This window comes from Coregonus lavaretus, assembly GCF_964263955.1.
Source record: "Coregonus lavaretus genome assembly, contig: HAP1_SCAFFOLD_2041, whole genome shotgun sequence".
Taxonomy (NCBI): Eukaryota; Metazoa; Chordata; class Actinopteri; order Salmoniformes; family Salmonidae; genus Coregonus; species Coregonus lavaretus.
In genome coordinates this window covers 2501-22909 of record NW_028162739.1, presented here as the reverse complement: position 1 = coordinate 22909, position 20409 = coordinate 2501, and the positions used below count along the sequence as shown (strand labels likewise).

Sequence of the window (20409 nt, the reverse complement as noted above, 5' to 3'; positions counted from 1 at the left end):
GTGCTATCTGCAGGGTTAGCTCCAGGTAAATATTGCAATCCTTTAGCCATTCCTGGACCTGTGTCCAAAAACAAGCTGCAAATGGACAGTACCAAAACAAATGATCTATTGATTCTGTCTCTTTCGCAGCAAAATCTGCAGAGCTGGGAAGATTGTATCCCCCATATAAATAACATTCTATTGGTAGCAAGAATTTTGTATAATAATTTAAATTGAAAAATGCTAAGTTTTTGAATCCGGCGTTCATAAACACTATGCCATGGAATCAGTACGTCAAAAATCTCTTCCCAACTATTTTGCAATCTATATGGGACAGCTGTCAATCCTTTGGTCCTTAAATGAAACTGGTATACTTTTTTATTTATCACAATTTTCTTTAACCAATTATGTTCTTTAATGCCAGGCCGACAGACAAGTTCCTTACTTTTTCCCCCTTCCTCTTTCCTCTTCCATTTTTGCGGTAATGCTGCAATTATTTGGTTGTAATTTTGGGTAGAGCAGACATTTCCATATGTTTTTGTTAGCTGCATGTGCGACATAACTCCACCAATCCTACCTATGATATCATTTACGAAGATTATACCTTTTTATTTTATTTTTTATTTTTTTTTAAATGTTTTTTTAAAAATCAATTAGTATTATTTATATTTGAGTTTAACCACAATATTTGTTGCATTATTTGTTCTGTCGTTTCTGGAGGATTAAATTGAAATTGCAACCAATTTTCTAATCATAAATATTAACAAATATTGATGAAGCTCACTGAAGGGACAAATAATTCCATAATTGAGAGAAATAGGCTAGTAATGGCGTCTTTTTGTAGGCTCCTCCTCCTCCATGGTTCATTGGACAAAGCCTGTGGGGAAACGAATGGTGTTTTTGCAGGGGGTTTTGGATTAATGCCGAAAACAAGGCCTGTGGTAAACACAGGCTTAGAAGATCTTATACATTTTGTTCTATGAGATAATCTTCATCAGCTAACGTAACTTTTGGTGAATTCTGAAACATTTATGTAATTTAAAAAAAGCACATAAATCACCTAAAGGCTTAATCATTCATAAAGGTCATGTTAACTGACTGCTATTATCACAAAGAACAAAACTTATAAGATCTCCTAAGCCTGTGTTAACCTCAGACCTTATATTTAGCATTTATCCTCAAACCCTATTATTTCCCCATTCATTTCCCCCATATGAATGGCTGAACCAACCAGAGGTAACTCATATCTGGTTTTTAGGACTGCAAGCTAGTTTCCACGAAATAGCACAGCCACAAAATATAAATTGGTAACTATATGAAAACAACAATGAGCTTTTTGGTCTTAATTTAAGGTTAGGCATACGGTTAGCAGTGTGGTTAAGGTTAAGTTTAAGTTTAAAATCACATATTAAGAATATAAATTGTAGAAATCATTGTTTAGATTTATGACTTTGTGGCTGTGACAACTAGTGACGACCCTGCACTGGCGAGTAATCCTTAAAACCGGAAATGAGTTACCTCTGGTTCGTTCAGCCATGGGGAAAATGAATGGAGGAAAGAATAGGGTTTTGGATAGACGATGATAAGGTCTGAGGTTAACACAGGTTTAGGAGATTTTACAAGTTTTGTTCTATGAGATATTAGTCAGTTAACATTACCGTATTTTCGACGTTTATCCAAAAACCCTACAAAAACTCCATTCATTTCCCCATAGGCTTTGTCCAACGAACCAGGATGGAGTTAGTGCCAACAAAAATGCACCATTATTATTGCTCTCTATCGGTATATCCATAATCTTTGTCTATAGAATAGCTGTCGTGCCCTCAACCAAGCTTGACAATGCTTTGACCGCTATTAGACGACAGTTGTGTAGTGGGAAGTGCGAATGGGGTCTTAACCAATCAGAAGACTCACTTTCAGTGTCAAACAAAGTAAAATCCAATCACAGCGGGCTATCGGCAAAGGTGTGTAATATCCATCCCATGGACACAAGTTGAAGCATCGTTACATTGTGTTATTTCTGGACAAGGAGTTGCACGGTGGACAATTGGACCTAATGCATCTCGGCAAATTAATGCGTCTGATTTGTTTTTAGCTGGAGACTTCCGACCTTTTTCCGCGCATCCGGACGTAAAACTAGGCGCTGTGGAGACCGCCTCAAATAGGAGTCTATGACTGGTGCAGCGCATACAAAGCCCGAAGTAGGCTACCACTCGCTGTCAGGACTACTGTTTTTGTTGATGTCATCGGTGGCCGTGTTTGAACCGGAGCGACCGTCAATTTATAGTCAGGATTACTAGAATAACAAAATATAGCATACAATAAAAGTGGTGTTTTTGCCGCACAGTGAATATGGGAGTTCTGGCGCACTGTGTTGTTATTTTTATATTCCAGCATTTGACGTCCGCTTATGATTTTAAAGAAGGACTATATAACAACGGACAGTATGAATTTGTGAAAGATCCCAGTTTGAATATCGAAAAGAGATCACCGGATTTAGATTTAGAACAGTTTGACTCTGAATCATCTGACCACATTAGGACCAGGAGAAGTGCGGATCAAGGGGACTGTAAAAGTCTCCAGGGATTCGACACCAAGTTGACTAACAACACCCAAACCGTAAGTTAACCCCGCAGGTCCGGTTAGGTTACACTCACCGATATAATAGGCTAATGTTCTGCAGGCGACACTTTACCTCGACAATTATCCTCATAATAAGAACATGACTACCCCCCCCCTTCTCAAATGACTTGGGTTTTAACATTGCACCTGATCTGTTACGGTTACCATTCAACTAACCACATATCATAATCTATTCTCCAGTTTTGTGCAACACTTCTTGCATGAGATCAATTTTTCATGTTTGACTCACTCAACTGTGGTCAAGCCAGCCCTTACTTTGAAACTGTAGTAAAAGTGCAGTAACTGCAGTCTACTGTGGTATTTTGGACGCATTTGCTGCATACTGCAGATATACTGCACTTTGACTGCAATATTTTTTTCGTGTGGATCCATAATAAATACAAATACAAATCAAGATAAATGTTTATTTGTAACATGCTTCCTAGACAAGTGTAGACTAACAGTGAAACACTTACCCTTTCCCCCCCTTAATTTACAGATCCTTTTCCGACAATGCAGGCTTGACACAAGTAGGCTACTGGAGTTAAACATTACTTCAACCCCATAACGAGCAGGACTATGGGTTATAATCTTCAGTTTAGCATCTCTGGAGATAATTGTTTAAGGGTGCCTGTAAATCATTTATCAAGTTTAATCTTAAGTGAGTTTAGCATACAGTTTGTCTTCTGTAATACAGTATAGAAATACAAAGAGCAGTTTAAATGTTTTATCCTGCCCAGTGCCTTACTGCATTGAGGCCATTCTGTAGTCTCTAGTCTGGTGTAAACATATACTTATGTGTCTCCAGTTACTCCTGTCTCTCAACTGTTCCCTCTCTAATGGGAATGAGTCTGAGCTATATTTCCCCATAGGAATGATGCTGCTGTACTTCATACTGGGCCTGGCATAGCTACCTTGTTTTCACATTGCATAAAACTAGCATTCTTTATCTATGTAAGCTATAGAGAATAGGTGTAACCCAGTGTACGTTTGATGGTATGATGGTGGTGTACTTCATACTAGGAATGACCTAACTCTAGACTATGCCAGGCCTAGATGGTCAAATATCCTGTGTAGTCTATGGAGGGCATTTCATATCCTGTGTAGTCTATGGAGGGTATTTCATATCCTGTGTAGTCTATGGAGGGCCTTTCATATCCTGTGTAGTCTATGGAGGGCCTTTCATATCCTGTGTAGTCTATGGAGGGCATTTCATATCCTGTGTAGTCTATGGAGGGCATTTCATATCCTGTGTAGTCTATGGAGGGCATTTCATATCCTGTGTAGTCTATGGAACGTTATTTCATATCCTTTGTAGTCTATGGAGGGCATTTCATATCCTGTGTAGTCTATGGAGGGCATTTCATATCCTGTGTAGTCTATGGAGGGCATTTCATATCCTGTGTAGTCTATGGAGGGCCTTTCATATCCTGTGTAGTCTATGGAGGGCATTTCATATCCTGTGTAGTCTATGGAGGGCATTTCATATCCTGTGTAGTCTATGGAGGGCATTTCATATCCTGTGTAGTCTATGGAGGGCATTTCATATCCTGTGTAGTCTATGGAGGGCATTTCATATCCTGTGTAGTCTATGGAGGGCATTTCATATCCTGTGTAGTCTATGGAACGTTATTTCATATCCTTTGTAGTCTATGGAGGGTATTTAATATCCTGTTTTTCAAGAAAGTACAGGTGTCATCAGGTGTGAGTTTGGTCGTTAAGCATTTAGGTTATCAAATTCACACATGCAAACCTTGTAGTTCATACATTTACATTTTACTCATTTAGCAGACATTTTTCATACTGCCCCCCCCCCCCCCCCGTGGGAATCGAACCCACAACCCTGGCGTTAAGCGGGACTACACTATACTGTAGTTCATACTGTAGTTGAGGCTACGTTGTGTTCACGTTCTGGCTCAGTGTGTCTGGATGGTAAAATAGGCTAACGTGATAGGCTTAGACATATAGGGGAAGGGAGTGTTTTGTTGTTATGTTAATACAGGTACAGATGCTACTGTTTCTGCTTCTGACATTTACAAGAGGCTACTTGGCAGAACTGATGAGAGTTGGGAGTAGGCCCATATTATTCGTTTTTTCGTGACTATACGTTGTAAGACATTTAGACTATGCATTAGGCCTATAGGCAGAACTGATGAGAGTTGGGAGTAGGCCCATATTATTCGTTTTTTCGTGACTATACGTTGTAAGACATTTAGACTATGCATTAGGCCTATGGGCAGAACTGATGAGAATTGGGAGTGTATCATGAACTTGCCACAGACTGTCTTTCTTAACGATGTTGTCCTCAAACACCCTGTAGCCAGCTCTTCCTTAGAGCGTAGTCTAATTTCAGATCACCAGATGTCCTTGAAGCAAGGGCTATATTACTATCTGGCTGTGTTAACACAGGACAAGGGTAGAGCAAATATAACAACATCTTACCCAATGCATCCGTGGTCTACTCGGATAACAGACAGCATACCCACAGACACCTTGTTGATTTTAGTTCGTAGTTCCTGGTAATAATTTGTGTATGTCCTGTTCTTGATTGTCCTTACCCCTGTCCTTCATTTCCTTCTAGCAAGTAGCAACAACTTATAAGATGTGCTTGCTTCTAAATAATACGTTCCTCCTATGTATGAATGTTGTTATTACACATTGGCTACATCATACATAAGGAAGCTTGACATGATTCAGCAGTTGGTAACGCTTATATTTTCTGCATCTGATGAACCACCAGGCCCCTGAGGGAAAAGATCAGGGACACTACATCTTGAACCCTAGTTAACCTCTGACAATGAACAATCAGCTTTATAGTCAGTCCTTGGCAACAAGTTGTAGGTCTCTGAACCAACCGTGAATAGGACTACAGCTATATTTCCAAACAATGACCACCTTACAAATTACGGGCTTCCCAAAACAAAATGCATGAATTCATTGCTATACATACCATATCCTGTTGTCACAGATCTTCTTAGAGTCATGCAGTGATAATGATTTACATAGTTTCAGATCTAATGCCACTAGCCATTCATCCAGCCATTCCAACACCATAGACTTTGCATAGTTTCTCCGTCCCAGACAGACCTTGAACCCAATTCAGGGTTATGGGTAATCTAGAGACTAAATATGTGTCCCAAATGGCCCACTTTTCCATTTTGGCCCTGGTGAAAAGTAGTGAACTTTATAGTGATTAGGGTGCCATTTTGGATTAACTCTAAAGACTGAAGGCAGAATTTCAAGAGGCTCACCTTAAATTCCCCCATAGGTCCAACATACTCCTGTTTGGGTACCGTACAGCATAGTTCCCACTGCAGCTTTAAGCAGACCTGGGTTTAAATACTATTTGAAATATTTCAAATCTATTAAATACTTTGAGAGTTTGCCTGGAGTGCCAGGTGAGCAGGGTTTGTACTTTTGGGACTGGTCTATTGGTTTCATTGCAACAGGCAATCTCAATCAAGCACAGATGAAGTATTTAAAATAATTTCAAATAGTATTTGAACCCAGGTCTGGTTTATAGATGGGGCTGCCCGGATGTGGCCTGGGCCTAATCTATGAATGTCCACATAGAGTAGAGTAACCGCTTGATGAGATTAAGAGTTTAAGTATCTTATTCTGGCTAGCTAGCAGCACCAGCAGCTCCGGTCAGAAATCCAATGCTTTGGTTTAGTTTCCCTGGCACTGTTTCCACATGCTAATGTTTTAGCAGTTGTAGCACAAATCCCATTCAAGTCATTGTAACGATATTAGCATTTTTCACACATCATTTTCAAATCCTCTATAAGTGACTTTGTTGAGCTTCACAATACATTTTAGATACTTTCGGATGATTTGGACAAAAACGCTAATATCGGTACCAGCCAGGACTTGATTGGATTCATGCCACAACTGCTAAAACTTTAGCATGTGGAAACAGTGCCAGGGAAACTAAACCAAAGCATGGATTGCTGTCATACCTTACAGGGTAAGGAAAACAACATGTAATTTTGTAATTTGGATGAACTATCCCTTTAAGTAAGTGCATGTTTGACTCTTCTTCTAAAGAGGATTTGGCAGTTGATTGACAGTTGGGATTGGTTGTACTATAGTGCAGCCTCCTACTGTGAGGATGTTTGGTCCAAGGCCTACTGGTCTGGTCTGGTCTGGTCTGGTCTGGCCTACTGGTCTGGCCTACTGGTCTGGTCTGGTCTGGTCTGGTCTGGCCTACTGGTCTGGCCTACTGGTCTGTCTGGTCTGGTCTGGTCTGGCCTACTGGTCTGGCCTACTGGTCTGTCTGGTCTGGTCTGGTCTGGCCTACTGGTCTGGCCTACTGGTCTGTCTGGTCTGGTCTGGTCTGGCCTACTGGTCTGGTCTGGTCTGGTCTGGCCTACTGGTCTGGTCTGGTCTGGCCTACTGGTCTGGTCTGGTCTGGCCTACTGGTCTGTCTGGTCTGGTCTACTGGTCTGGTCTGGCCTGGTCTGTCTGGTCTGGTCTACTGGTCTGGTCTGGCCTGGCCTACTGGTCTGTCTGGTCTGGTCTACTGGTCTGGTCTGGCCTGGTCTGGTCTGGTCTGGCCTACTGGTCTGGCCTACTGGTCTGGCCTACTGGTCTGGCCTACTGGTCTGTCTGGTCTGGTCTGGCCTACTGGTCTGGTCTGGTCTGGCCTACTGGTCTGTCTGGTCTGGTATGGCCTACTGGTCTGGTCTGGCCTACTGGTCTGTCTGGTCTGGCCTACTGGTCTGGTCTGGCCTACTGGTCTGTCTGGCCTACTGGTCTGTCTGGTCTGGTCTGGTCTGGCCTACTGGTCTGGTCTGGCCTACTGGTCTGTCTGGTCTGGTCTGGCCTACTGGTCGGTCTGGTCTGGCCTACTGGTCTGGTCTGGTCTGGCCTACTGGTCTGGTCTGGCCTTCTGGTCTGGTCTGGTCTGTACATTATAGTGATGCTTTGTAACCGTTGGGGATCTGGAGAGTGAGAGGCAGCGGTATGGCACAGCAGTAGGGAGGGAAAGGTCGTTAGGTTCACTTGTGCACAAACACAAACGAACACAATAGTTCTGTTACGTAGCTATTTGGGCACTTTTTAAAGTCAAATTAGGCGTATGACTTTAATACACTATATATACAAAAGTATGTGGACACCCCTTCAAATTAGTGGATTCGGCTATTTCAGCCACACCCGTTGCTGACAGGTGTATAAAATCGAGCACACAGCCATGCAATCTCCATAGACAAACATTGGCAGTAGAACGGCCTTACTGAAGAACTCAGTGATCTTCAACGTCATAAGATGCCACCTTTCCAACAAGTCAGTTCGTCAAATTTCTGCCTTGCTAGAGCTGCCCCGGTCAACGGTAAGTGCTGTTATTGTGAAGTGGAAACATCTAGGAGCAACAACGGCTCAGCCGCGAAGTGGTAGGCCACACAAGCTTACAGAACGGGATCGGCAAGTGCTGAAGCGCGTAGCTCGTAAAAATTGATCCTTGGTTGCAACACTCACAACCGAGTTCCAAACTGCCTCTGGAAGCAACGTCAGCACAAGAACTGTTCGTTGGGAACTTCATGAAATGGGTTTCCATGGCCGAGCAGCCGCACACAAGCCTAAGATCACCATGCGCAATGCCAAGCGTCGGCTGGAGTGGTGTAAGCCTCCCGAGTGGCGCAGTGGTCTAAGGCACTGCATCGCAGTGCTAGCTGTGCCACTAGAGATCCTGGTTCGAATCCAGGCTCTGTCGTAGCCGGCCGCGACCGGGAGACCCATGGGGCGGCGCACAATTGGCCCAGCATCGTCCAGGGTAGGGGAGGCAATGGCCGGCAGGGATGTAGCTCAGTTGGTAGAGCATGGCGTTTGCAACGCCAGGGCTGTGGGTTCGATTCCCACGGGGGGCCAGTATGAATTATATTTTTTTATAATGTATGCACTCACTAACTGTAAGTCGCTCTGGATAAGAGCGTCTGCTAAATGACTAAAATGTAAATGTGTAAAGCTTGCCGCCATTGGACTCTGGAGCAGTGGAAACGCGTTCTCTGGAGTGATGAATCACGCTTCACTATCTGGCAGTCCGACGGACGAATCTAGGTTTGGCGGATGCCAGGAGAACGATACCTTCCTGAATGCATAGTGCCAACTGTAAAGTTTGGTGGAGGAGGAATAATGATCTGGGGCTGTTTTTCATGGTTCCGGCTAGGCCCCTTAGTTTCAGTGAAGGGAAATCTTAACGCTACAGCATATAATGACATTCTAGACGATTCTGTGCTTCCAACTTTGTGGCAACAGTTTGGGGAAGGCCCTTTCCTGTTTCAGCATGACAATGCCCCTGTGCACAAAGCAAGGTCCATACAGAAATGGTTTGTCGAATCGGTGTGGAAGAACTTGACTGGCCAGCACAGAGCCCTGACCTCAACCCCATCAAACACCTTTGGGATAAATTGGAACGCCGACTGCGAGCCAGGCCTAATCGCCCAACCTCAGTGCCCGACCTCACTAATGCTCTTCTAGCTGAATGGAAGCAAGTCCCCGCAGCAATGTTCCAACATCTACATTTACATTACATTTTAGTCATTTAGCAGACGCTCTTATCCAGAGCGACTTACGAGTGCATACATTATTATTATATTTTTAATTTTTTCATACTGGCCCACCGTGGGACTCGAACCCACAACCCTGGCATTGCAAACGCCATGCTCTACCAACTGAGCTACATGCCGGCCATTCCCTCCCCTACCCTGGACGACCCTGGGCCAATTGTGCGCCGCCCCATGGGTCTCCCGGTCACGGCCGGCTACGACAGAGCCTGGGCTCGAACCATGATCTCTAGTGGCACAGCTAGCACTGCGATGCAGTGCCTTAGACCACTGCGCCAGAAGGGTGGAGGCTGTTATAGCAGCAAAGGGGGGACCAACTCTGTATTAATGCCCATGATTTTGGAATGAGATGTTCGACGAGCAGGTGTCCACATATTTTTTGACCGTGTAGCGTATACCCTTATTACATTATTAGATCTGCTGCAGGTAATATTGAAGAGCGTGTATGTCTAGAGACGACTGCTGTATGACACGCTGCATGACTAATGTGATGGCTTCCTTCCTTTTTAATGATGTAATAAATAATAAATAATAAAAATAGTCTTATTTTCTCTCTTTTCTTGTCAGTATTCCTTCGACGACCTGAGTGGGTCCGTGTCACTGGCCTGGGTCGGAGACGCCACCGGGGTGAGTTTTACTATCCCAATGTTCCATTCTGTCCCAATTTACGTGCTGATTTTTAGTTTTTTAATGATCATTATGTGTCAAACCAGGGTCTCAAACTCATAGATGGAATACAGGTGTTCCATACTAAAGCAGTAAGGCCCGAGGGGGTGTGGTATATGGCCAGGACAGCCTTTAGCCGTGGTATATTGGCCATATACCACCATCCACCGAGGGGACTTGTTGCTATTATAAACTGGTTACCAATGTAATTAGAACAGTAAAAATCTATGTTTTGTCATACCCGTGGTATACAGTCTCACATACTACGGCTTTCAGCCAATCAGCATTCAGGGCTCGAACCACCCAGTTTATACTAGTCCTTACAGGTGTTCTGTACTAGTCCTTACAGGTGTTCTGTACTAGTCCTTACAGGTGTTCTGTACTAGTCCTTACAGGTGTTCTGTACTAGTCCTTACAGGTGTTCTGTACTAGTCCTTACAGGTGTTCTGTACTAGTCCTTACAGGTGTTCTGTACTAGTCCTTACAGGTGTTCTGTACTAGTCCTTACAGGTGTTCTGTACTAGTCCTTACAGGTGTTCTGTACTAGTCCTTACAGGTGTTCTATACTAGTCCTTACAGGTGTTCTATACTAGTCCTTACAGGTGTTCTGTACTAGTCCTTACAGGTGTTCTGTACTAGTCCTTACAGGTGTTCTGTACTAGTCCTTACAGGTGTTCTGTACTAGTCCTTACAGGTGTTCTGTACTAGTCCTTACAGGTGTTCTGTACTAGTCCTTACAGGTGTTCTATACTAGTCCTTACAGGTGTTCTTTACTAGTCCTTACAGGTGTTCTGACTTGTTCTCTACAGGTCATTCTGGCTCTGACAACATTCCAGGTGCCGTTCTTCATGTTGAGATTCGGTCAGTCTAAACTCTATCGAAGGTAAGGGTTCTTCATGTTGAGATTCGGTCAGTCTAAACTCTATTGAAGGTAAGGGTTCTTCATGTTGAGATTCGGTCAGTCTAAACTCTATCGAAGGTAAGGGTTCTTCATGTTGAGATTCGGTCAGTCTAAACTCTATCGAAGGTAAGGGTTCTTCATGTTGAGATTCTGTCAGTCTAAACTCTATCGAAGGTAAGGGTTGTTCATGTTGAGATTCGGTCAGTCTAAACTCTATCGCAGTTATGAGCAGACTGATTCACCACCAGTTATGTCGGAAGAATGTCCGTGTAAGAATACAGATATTCTTTGAGCTGACAACTGGTTAAATATTAAAAGTGTGTGTATTTGGAAAAGAGTGTCCTATTTGACCGCCTCACCTCCTTCTCTTCCCCCTCAGTGAGAACTATGGGAAGTCGTTCCAGGACGTCACAAACCTCATCAACAACACTTTCATCAGGACAGAGTTCGGCATCGCCATCGGACCAGAGAACTCTGGGAAGGTAAGAAGCGTTTTGTGTTTAGAACCTGTGAACTAGCCTATAAGAAACACTTTACTGAAATCTTTGTTACTTTTCTAAGCTTTATAATAAGGCTTAAAAAATATGGTATGTCTCCATATGTAGCAAAAGGCTGTTCAATGTTCAGAATAGTTGTAGAAGTTAATTTGGTTTGCCTGTCCTGCTCCTCCCAGGTGATCCTGACAGGTGATGTGTCTGGCAGCCTGGGCTCTCGTATCTTTCTCTCCAGAGACTTTGGGAACAGCTTTGAGCAGCAGGACCTTCCCTTCAACCCCCTGATGCAGATCATATACAACCCCAGAGACGCCAATGTTCTCCTGGTCATCAGCAACACTGTGAGTGTGGGGGGGTCAGGGTGTTTGTGTGTATGTTTGTGTGTATGTTTGTGTGTGTTTGTGTGTGCTTGCGTATGGAAACTGAGGAGTAGTACAAAATATTTGTACTTCTCCTAATACCCAGTACTTTATCCAGTATCAGTACTTTATCAGTACTTTTACACACCTGTCGTCTGGCCAGTCTCAGGATTGACGAGCTGCTCAGAGCCTCTTTATCTAAGGCCTTATTCCCACTACGAGAGATGAAGGAGAGCGGAGTGGAGAAAGAGATATCTACTTTCAATTCACATCCTATATTATTATATATACTATATAATTCATGTTACATCCTTGCCTTACCTTTTGTTGTGGCTGGCAACGTGACATTCTTGGTTTGCAGCTCAAATTTACTGTAAATATCACAGTAGCCACTAGCCAGTAAGCTATTCAACAATCCAATCCAAAAATGTATAATAATAATAATATATATTATTAATATATAATCTCAATTTAATCAATTTAAAATTCAGACTAACACAACAAAATGTGGAATAAGTCAAGGGGTATGAATACTTTCTGAAGGCGCTGCAGCTATCTAGCAGGAGTTAGCTGTGTGTTGTCAGCCAATTGAATGTGTTCGGACGAGAAACTAGACCCTTTTAATAGTCTGCACATGCTTGTGAATTGTTGCATTATTCAATAGCGTAATATGTTTTCAGAGGTAGACTGGCTCTGGCAGCCAAAACCGCTAAATACTCCCATCTAAACATGAATCGATTCTCAATTGTGATATAGTTCTAGAAACATAAAGCCCTTTACTTTAATATCACATCAAAATAATTTCACTAATGCAAAATACACCCTTACTGTACACTGTGTTAACCGGCTTCATCACAGTTGCAGAAGACAGTATTATTCAGTGACAAAACATTTCTATGGCCTTCTTCCATTCCACACAGGTGTTCGGAGCACGCTAGATAGCTAATTAGCACAGGTGGTCCCTCTGTCTTCCGTCTGTCTTCTGTAAACACAGAGATATCACCGTGTGGGAACACTAATCCTATAAAGATGTGTATCAATTTAACCTTAAAAAATTAAAATTATTATTATTATTTCTCGCTGATATGAAAGATAAGGTCTTTATGCTTCCAAAACCGGACTGCAAGCGATGCGTGTGAATGTTCAGACCGAGCGTCGGGGCTCTTAACAAATCCACTCTGTACAGAAGACGTCTTCGTCCAATGACTCTTATGTGTAATGTAATGGAACTGAGAGTCATGATCAAGGGCTAACTAACATTTACATTACATTTAAGTCATTTAGCTTGCAGCTGTAATTGCTGCAAAAGGTGGCTCTACAAACATTTAACATTTAAGTCATTTAGCAGACGCTCTTCGACTTACAAATTGGTGCATTCAACTTAGGATAGCCAGTGGGACAACCACCACTCGGGGAGGGGGGTGTAGAAGGATTACTGTTAGACTATTCCAGGTATTCCTTAAAGAGGTAGGGTTTCAAGTGTCTCCGGAAGGTGGTCAGTGACTCCGCTGTCCTGGCGTCGTGGGGGAGCTTGTTCCACCATTGGGGTGCCAGAGCAGCGAATAGCTTTGACTGGGCTGAGCGGGAACTGTGCTTCCGTAGAGGTAGGGGGGCTAGCAGTGCCCTCGTTTGGGTGTAGGGTCTGATCAGAGCCTGAAGGTAAGGAGGTACCGTTCCCCTCACAGCTCCGTAGGCAAGCACCATGGTTTTGTAGTAGATGCGAGCTTCAACTGGAAGCCAGTGGAGTGTGCGGAGGAGCGGGGTGACGTGAGAGAACTTGGGAAGGTTGAACACCAGACGGGCTGCAGCGTTCTGGATGAGTTGTAGGGGTTTAATGGCACAGGCAGGGAGCCCAGCCAACAGCGAGTTGCAGTAATCCAGACGGGAGATGACAAGTGCCTGGATTAGGACCTGTGCCGCTAACAACATGATCAAGTAACGTTAGTATATCAATAATTAACGTTTACCCCTCCCAATACGAATATAGTACAGTAACTTAGTCATAGTGTCATTCATATTATAATATAGGCTACACAGCTAGGTAACATTAGCTAGCTAGCTAAAGTGTTGGTCCCATGTTTCATGAGCTGAAATAAAAGATCCCACACATTTTGTGCACACATTTTTTTTTTTACATCCCTGTTAGTGAGCATTTCTCCTTTGCCAAGATAATCCATCCACCTGACAGGTGTGGCATATCAAGAAGCTGATTAAACAGCATGATCATTACACAGGTGCACCTTGTGCTGGGGACAATAAAAGGAAACTTTTTTGTTACACAACACAATGCCACAAGTTTTGAGGGAGCGTGCAATTTGCATGTGGGCGAGCGGTTTGCTGATGTCAACGTTGTGAACAGAGAGCCCCATGGTGGGGTTATGGTATGGGCAGGCATAAGCTACGGACAACGAACACAATTGCATTTTATCAATGGCAATTTGAATGCACAGAGATACCGTGATGAGATCCTGAGGCCCATTGTGAGGCCCATTTTCTTTAAGGTATCTGTGACCAACAGATGCATATCTGTATTCCCAGTCATGTGAAATCCATATATTAGGGCCTAATGAATTTATTTCAATTGACTGATTTCCTCATATGAACTGTAACTCAGTAAAATCTTTGAAATTGTTGCATGTTGCATTTATATTTTTGTTCAGAACAAACCAGGCTTCATTTGATCAATATCATGGAAGTCATTATATGAGGTAAAAGCAAATTGCCACTGAAAACGTTGATGGGGAGTTTCTTTATTGCAGGAAAGCAACAACAAAAAATGCTGTTGAGATTTAAAGCTACGGCGACATCTTCAAAATGTAACGGCTGTTACTACAATTACAGTTAAACTCAATAAAACAAGTCTTAAAAATAAAGAAAATGTCTTTACATTTCAAAAACATTGCTCTGCTATATAAAAAAAAAAAATACTGTAAGAATGTTGGCTCAACGAGACAATTCTGTTTACACTGCCTCACTTAGAGGGCAACTGTCGCGCGAGCATGGCTCTAAAGCACTGGTGCTTCCAACTTAAAGTAAGGAGCACCACATGATAGATTTAGAACGGCCCATGACATGGTTTATGAATGTTTAAATGCGCTATAGGAAGATACAAATGTGGTGCCGGTAATATGGGTCAGATCTTTTGACCTGGTTGGGTTAGAAGCAAACCGTTTTCGCTGTATTAATGGTGCAACCATGACGCTATCGAATCTGCACTCACTTCGTTCTCTTATTTAAAAAAATAACTTTTCTCCCCAATTTCGTGGTATCCAATTGGTAGCTACAGTCTTGTCCCATCGCTGCAACTTCCGTACAGATTCGCGAGAGGCGACGGTTGAGAGCCGTGCGTCCTCCGAAACACAACTCTGCCGAGCCGCACTGCTTCTTGACACAATGCCCGCTTAACCCGGAAGCCAGCCGCACCAATGTGTCGGAGGAAACACCGTACACCTGGCGACCGTGTCAGCGTGCACTGCGCCCGGCCCGCCACAGGAGTCGTTAGTGCGCGATGGGACAAGAACATGCCAGCCAAACCCTCCCCTAGCCTGGACGACGCTGGGCCAATTGTACGCCGCCCCATGGGTCTCCCGGTCGCGGCCGGCTGCGACAGAGCCTGGACTCGAACCAGGATCTCTAGTGGCACAACCTTAGACCACTGCGCCACTCGGGAGGCCCTCACTTGTTTCTCTAAGGGCCCTCTGAAACAATGGTCAGGGAAGCCTTATCATCACAACAATTATTATCTGGTCGCACTTTGAGCCCTGCGGACGAGTGTCAAGCGCTACCTCCGGAGGTGACACGTTCGCAACTTTACAGTAATATGTGTAGCCGAGGGTATTTTAGCAAAAAGTGTAAAGACCCTCTAAATCCCTTCATAGTCTGACTCAGTAGCAGGTCTGACTCCATAGCAGGTCTGACTCAGTAGCAGGTCAGACTCAGTAGCAGGTCTGACTCAGTAGCAGGTCTGACTCAGTAGCAGGTCTGACTCAGTAGCAGGTCTGACTCAGTAGCAGGTCTGACTCAGTAGCAGGTCTGACTCAGTAGCAGGTCTGACTCAGTAGCAGGTCTGACTCAGTAGCAGGTCTGACTCAGTAGCAGGTCTGACTCAGTAGCAGGTCTGACTCAGTAGCAGGTCTGACTCAGTAGCAGGTCTGACTCCATAGCAGGTCTGACTCAGTAGCAGGTCTGACTCAGTAGCAGGTCTGACTCAGTAGCAGGTCTGACTCAGTAGCAGGTCTGACTCAGTAGCAGGTCTGACTCAGTAGCAGGTCTGACTCAGTAGCAGGTCTGACTCAGTAGCAGGTCTGACTCAGTAGCAGGTCTGACTCAGTAGCAGGTCTGACTCAGTAGCAGGTCTGTTAAATGTGTCAGAGGTGGATAGTCAAGCTGTGGGAATCCAAACAAAACTAGAGAGAACATTACTGGCGCCATATCTTTTGTTGCGTATGTATATATTTTGAATACCCTTGTAAACCCTTTAACCCTTTACAGAATGAACTCTGGCTGTCTGAGGACTTTGGAGAGAACTGGAGGAAGATCCATGACATGGTGTGTCTGGCCAAATGGTAAGAGACAACAACTTTAGGTAAATATATTAAGAATAGAGTTAGCAGAAGAACCCGTCCTTACATGGCTGCCACAGGGTGAGTTTTTTATATAGGATCTATTAGCAGCCAGTTATCCCATTGCTCATGGTCTGTTTGATTTCCTATAATGAGCTCTGTTGTTATGTAGACTGTACTGAATGTCCCTTTCCTCTGTTGTTATGTAGACTGTACTGAATGTTCCTTTCCTCTGTTGTTATGTAGACTGTACTGAATGTTCCTTTCCTCTGTTGTTATGTAGACTGTACTGAATGTCCCTTTCCTCTGTTGTTATGTAGACTGTACTGAATGTCCCTTTCCTCTGTTGTTATGTAGACTGTACTGAATGTTCCTTTCCTCTGTTGTTATGTAGACTGTACTGAATGTCCCTTTCCTCTGTTGTTATGTAGACTGTACTGAATGTCCCTTTCCTCTGTTGTTATGTAGACTGTACTGAATGTTCCTTTCCTCTGTTGTTATGTAGACTGTACTGAATGTTCCTTTCCTCTGTTGTTATGTAGACTGTACTGAATGTTCCTTTCCTCTGTTGTTATGTAGACTGTACTGAATGTTCCTTTCCTCTGTTGTTATGTAGACTGTACTGAATGTTCCTTTCCTCTGTTGTTATGTAGACTGTACTGAATGTTCCTTTCCTCTTTAACTGCAGCTCAGTACCTCAGGTTGATTTGGTGGAGTTATATTTGCTTGACCTCTTCCCCCTCCGGCAGCTAGCCGATTCATTTTAGATTTAGCATGTTCAGGGGTGAAGGCAAGGCGGTACGGTCCAGTACAGCGTCCCTGCAAAGGAGACACCGTACCAGTAAAACATGAGCTTATCACAATAATTTAAAACAAAATGTCAAGAAAACTGTCGGCTATTACACCATTATTTATCATTATTATTTATCATTAGGCATGAAAAATTTGCGAATGGACTTCAAAACGTGTGGTAGAGCCTACGCTCCAAAACGATGAGAACACCAAGGCAGAGATGACTGGTTGTGTTTATGCCACAATAAAAGGGAATACAGTTTAAACGTTAAATTACAAATCTTTACGACTAGGCCCACAGAGATCCTATAGAATTAATAGGGATTCTACAGTGAGGGAAAAAAGTATTTGACCCCCTCTCAATCAGAAAGATTTCTGGCTCCCAGGTGTCTTTTATACAGGTAACGAGCTGAGATTAGGAGCACACTTAAAGGGAGTGCTCCTAATCTCAGCTTGTTACCTGTATAAAAGACACCTGTCCACAGAAGCAATCAATCAATCAGATTCCAAACTCTCCACCATGGCCAAGACCAAAGAGCTCTCCAAGGATGTCAGGGACAAGATTATAGACCTACACAAGGCTGGAATGGGCTACAAGACCATCGCCAAGCAGCTTGGTGAGAAGGTGACAACAGTTGGTGCGATTATTCGCAAATGGAAGAAACACAAAATAACTGTCAATCTCCCTCGGCCTGGGACTCCATGCAAGATCTCACCTCGTGGAGTTGGAATGATCATGAGAACGGTGAGGAATCAGCCCAGAACTACACGGGAGGATCTTGTCAATGATCTCAAGGCAGCTGGGACCATAGTCACCAAGAAAACAATTGGTAACACACTACGTCGTGAAGGACTGAAATCCTGCAGCACCCGCAAGGTCCCCCTGCTCAAGAAAGCACATATACATGCCCGTCTGAAGTTTGCCAATGAACATCTGAATGATTCAGAGGAGAACTGGGTGAAAGTGTTGTGGTCAGATGAGACCAAAATGGAGCTCTTTGGCATCAACTCAACTCGCCGTGTTTGGAGGAGGAGGAATGCTGCCTATGACCCCAAGAACACCATTCCCACCGTCAAACATGGAGGTGGAAACATTATGCTTTGGGGGTGTTTTTCTGCTAAGGGGACAGGACAACTTCACCGCATCAAAGGGACGATGGATGGGGCCATGTACCGTCAAATCTTGGGTGAGAACCTCCTTCCCTCAGCCAGGGCATTGAAAATGGGTCGTGGATGGGTATTCCAGCATGACAATGACCCAAAACACACAGGAGTGGCTCAAGAAGAAGCACATTAAGGTCCTGGAGTGGCCTAGCCAGTCTCCAGACCTTAATCCCATAGAAAATCTGTGGAGGGAGCTGAAGGTTCTAGTTGCCAAACGTCAGGCTCGAAACCTTAATGACTTGGAGAAGATCTGCAAAGAGGAGTGGGACAAAATCCCTCCTGAGATGTGTGCAACCCTGGTGGCCAACTACAAGAAACGTCTGACCTCTGTGATTGCCAACAAGGGTTTTGCCACCAAGTACTAAGTCATGTTTTGCAGAGGGGTCAAATACTTATTTCCCTCATTAAAATGCAAATCAATTTATAACATTTTTGACATGCGTTTTTCTGGATTTTTTTGTTTTTATTCTGTCTCTCACTGTTCAAATAAACCTACCATTAAAATTATAGACTGATCATTTCTTTGTCAGTGGGCAAACGTACAAAATCAGCAGGGGATCAAATACTTTTTTCCCTCACTGTATATGTAATTCTGAGGTCCCGTACCGGGAAGAAATTACATCTACTTTCATCCCTGAGTATGTTGAATAAACATCCAATACTTCCCCCACTGTTGTCAGGGCACCATACAAACAGTAAAAGCAGGCAGTAAACTGGAATTGCAGTTATGTTAGTTAGTGTTTGACTAGGTGTTCTCTGGGCCAAGCCCTATGTTAGTTAGTGTTTGACTAGGTGTTCTCTGGACCAAGCCCCATGTTAGTTAGTGTTTGACTAGGTGTTCTCTGGACCAAGCACTATGTTAGTTAGTGTTTGACTAGGTGTTCTCTGGGACAAGCCCCGTGTTAGTTAGTGTTTGACTAGGTGTTCTCTGGGCCAAGCCCTATGTTAGTTAGTGTTTGACTAGGTGTTCTCTGGACCAAGCCCTATGTTAGTTAGTGTTTGACTAGGTGTTCTCTGGGACAAGCCCCGTGTTAGTTAGTGTTTGACTAGGTGTTCTCTGGACCAAGCCCTATGTTAGTTAGTGTTTGACTAGGTGTTCTCTGGGACAAGCCCTATGTTAGTTAGTGTTTGACTAGGTGTTCTCTGGACCAAGCCCTATGTTAGTTAGTGTTTGACTAGGTGTTCTCTGGACCAAGCCCTATGTTAGTTAGTGTTTGACTAGGTGTTCTCTGGGACAAGCCCCGTGTTAGTTAGTGTTTGACTAGGTGTTCTCTGGGACAAGCCCCGTGTTAGTTAGTGTTTGACTAGGTGTTCTCTGGGACAAGCCCCGTGTTAGTTAGTGTTTGACTAGGTGTTCTCTGGACCAAGCCCTATGTTAGTTAGTGTTTGACTAGGTGTTCTCTGGACCAAGCCCTATGTTAGTTAGTGTTTGACTAGGTGTTCTCTGGGCCAAGCCGCATGTTAGTTAGTGTTTGACTAGGTGTTCTCTGGACCAAGCCCTATGTTAGTTAGTGTTTGACTAGGTGTTTTCTGGACCAAGCCCCATGTTAGTTAGTTAGTGACTAGGTGTTTTCTGGACCAAGCCCCATGTTAGTTAGTTAGTGACTAGGTGTTTTCTGGACCAAGCCCCATGTTAGTTAGTTAGTGACTAGGTGTTTTCTGGACCAAGCCCCATGTTAGTAAGTTAGTGACTAGGTGTTCTCTGGACCAAGCCCCATGTTAGTAAGTTAGTGACTAGGTTTCCTCTGGACCAAGCCCCATGTTAGTTAGTGTTTGACTAGGTGTTCTCTGGACCAAGCCCCATGTTAGTTAGTGTTTGACTAGGTGTTCTCTGGACCAAGCCCCGTGTTAGTTAGTTAGTTAGTGACTAGGTGTTCTCTGGACCAAGCCCCGTGTTAGTTAGTTAGTTAGTTAGTGACTAGGTGTTCTCTGGACCAAGCCCCATGTTAGTAAGTTAGTGACTAGGTGTTCTCTGGACCAAGCCCCATGTTAGTAAGTTAGTGACTAGGTGTTCTCTGGACCAAGCCCCATGTTAGTTAGTGTTTGACTAGGTGTTCTCTGGACCAAGCCCCATGTTAGTTAGCCCTACCCTGCAGAAGCTCTATTTTTGTGCAGAATTATTTCCTGGTTCTGCTTCGTGATGAAAGGGCGTCGGTACTAGCTGTGATGAAAGGGCGTCGGTACTAGCTGTGATGAAAGGGCGTCGGTACTAGCTGTGATGACAGGGCGTCGGTACTAGCTGTGATGAAAGGGTGTCGGTACTAGCTGTGATGAAAGGGCGTCGGTACTAGCTGTGATGACAGGACG

General features: G+C 43.8%; 1 protein-coding gene across 1 annotated transcript in view; it reads left to right on the top strand.

Annotated features, from left to right (window-relative positions):
* Positions 1-1972: 1972 nt before the first annotated feature.
* LOC311118941 (sortilin-like) overlaps positions 1973-20409 on the top strand; it is a gene marked incomplete at its 3' end in the record, with an annotated part of 20166 nt that continues 1729 nt past the window's right edge. The window contains exons 1-6 of the mRNA XM_084193691.1: positions 1973-2598; positions 9732-9791; positions 10640-10713; positions 11111-11213; positions 11405-11566; positions 16076-16149. Of these exons, the coding sequence (XP_084049817.1) occupies positions 2332-2598; positions 9732-9791; positions 10640-10713; positions 11111-11213; positions 11405-11566; positions 16076-16149 (740 nt within the window). The remainder of the gene's footprint in view (positions 2599-9731; positions 9792-10639; positions 10714-11110; positions 11214-11404; positions 11567-16075; positions 16150-20409) is intronic.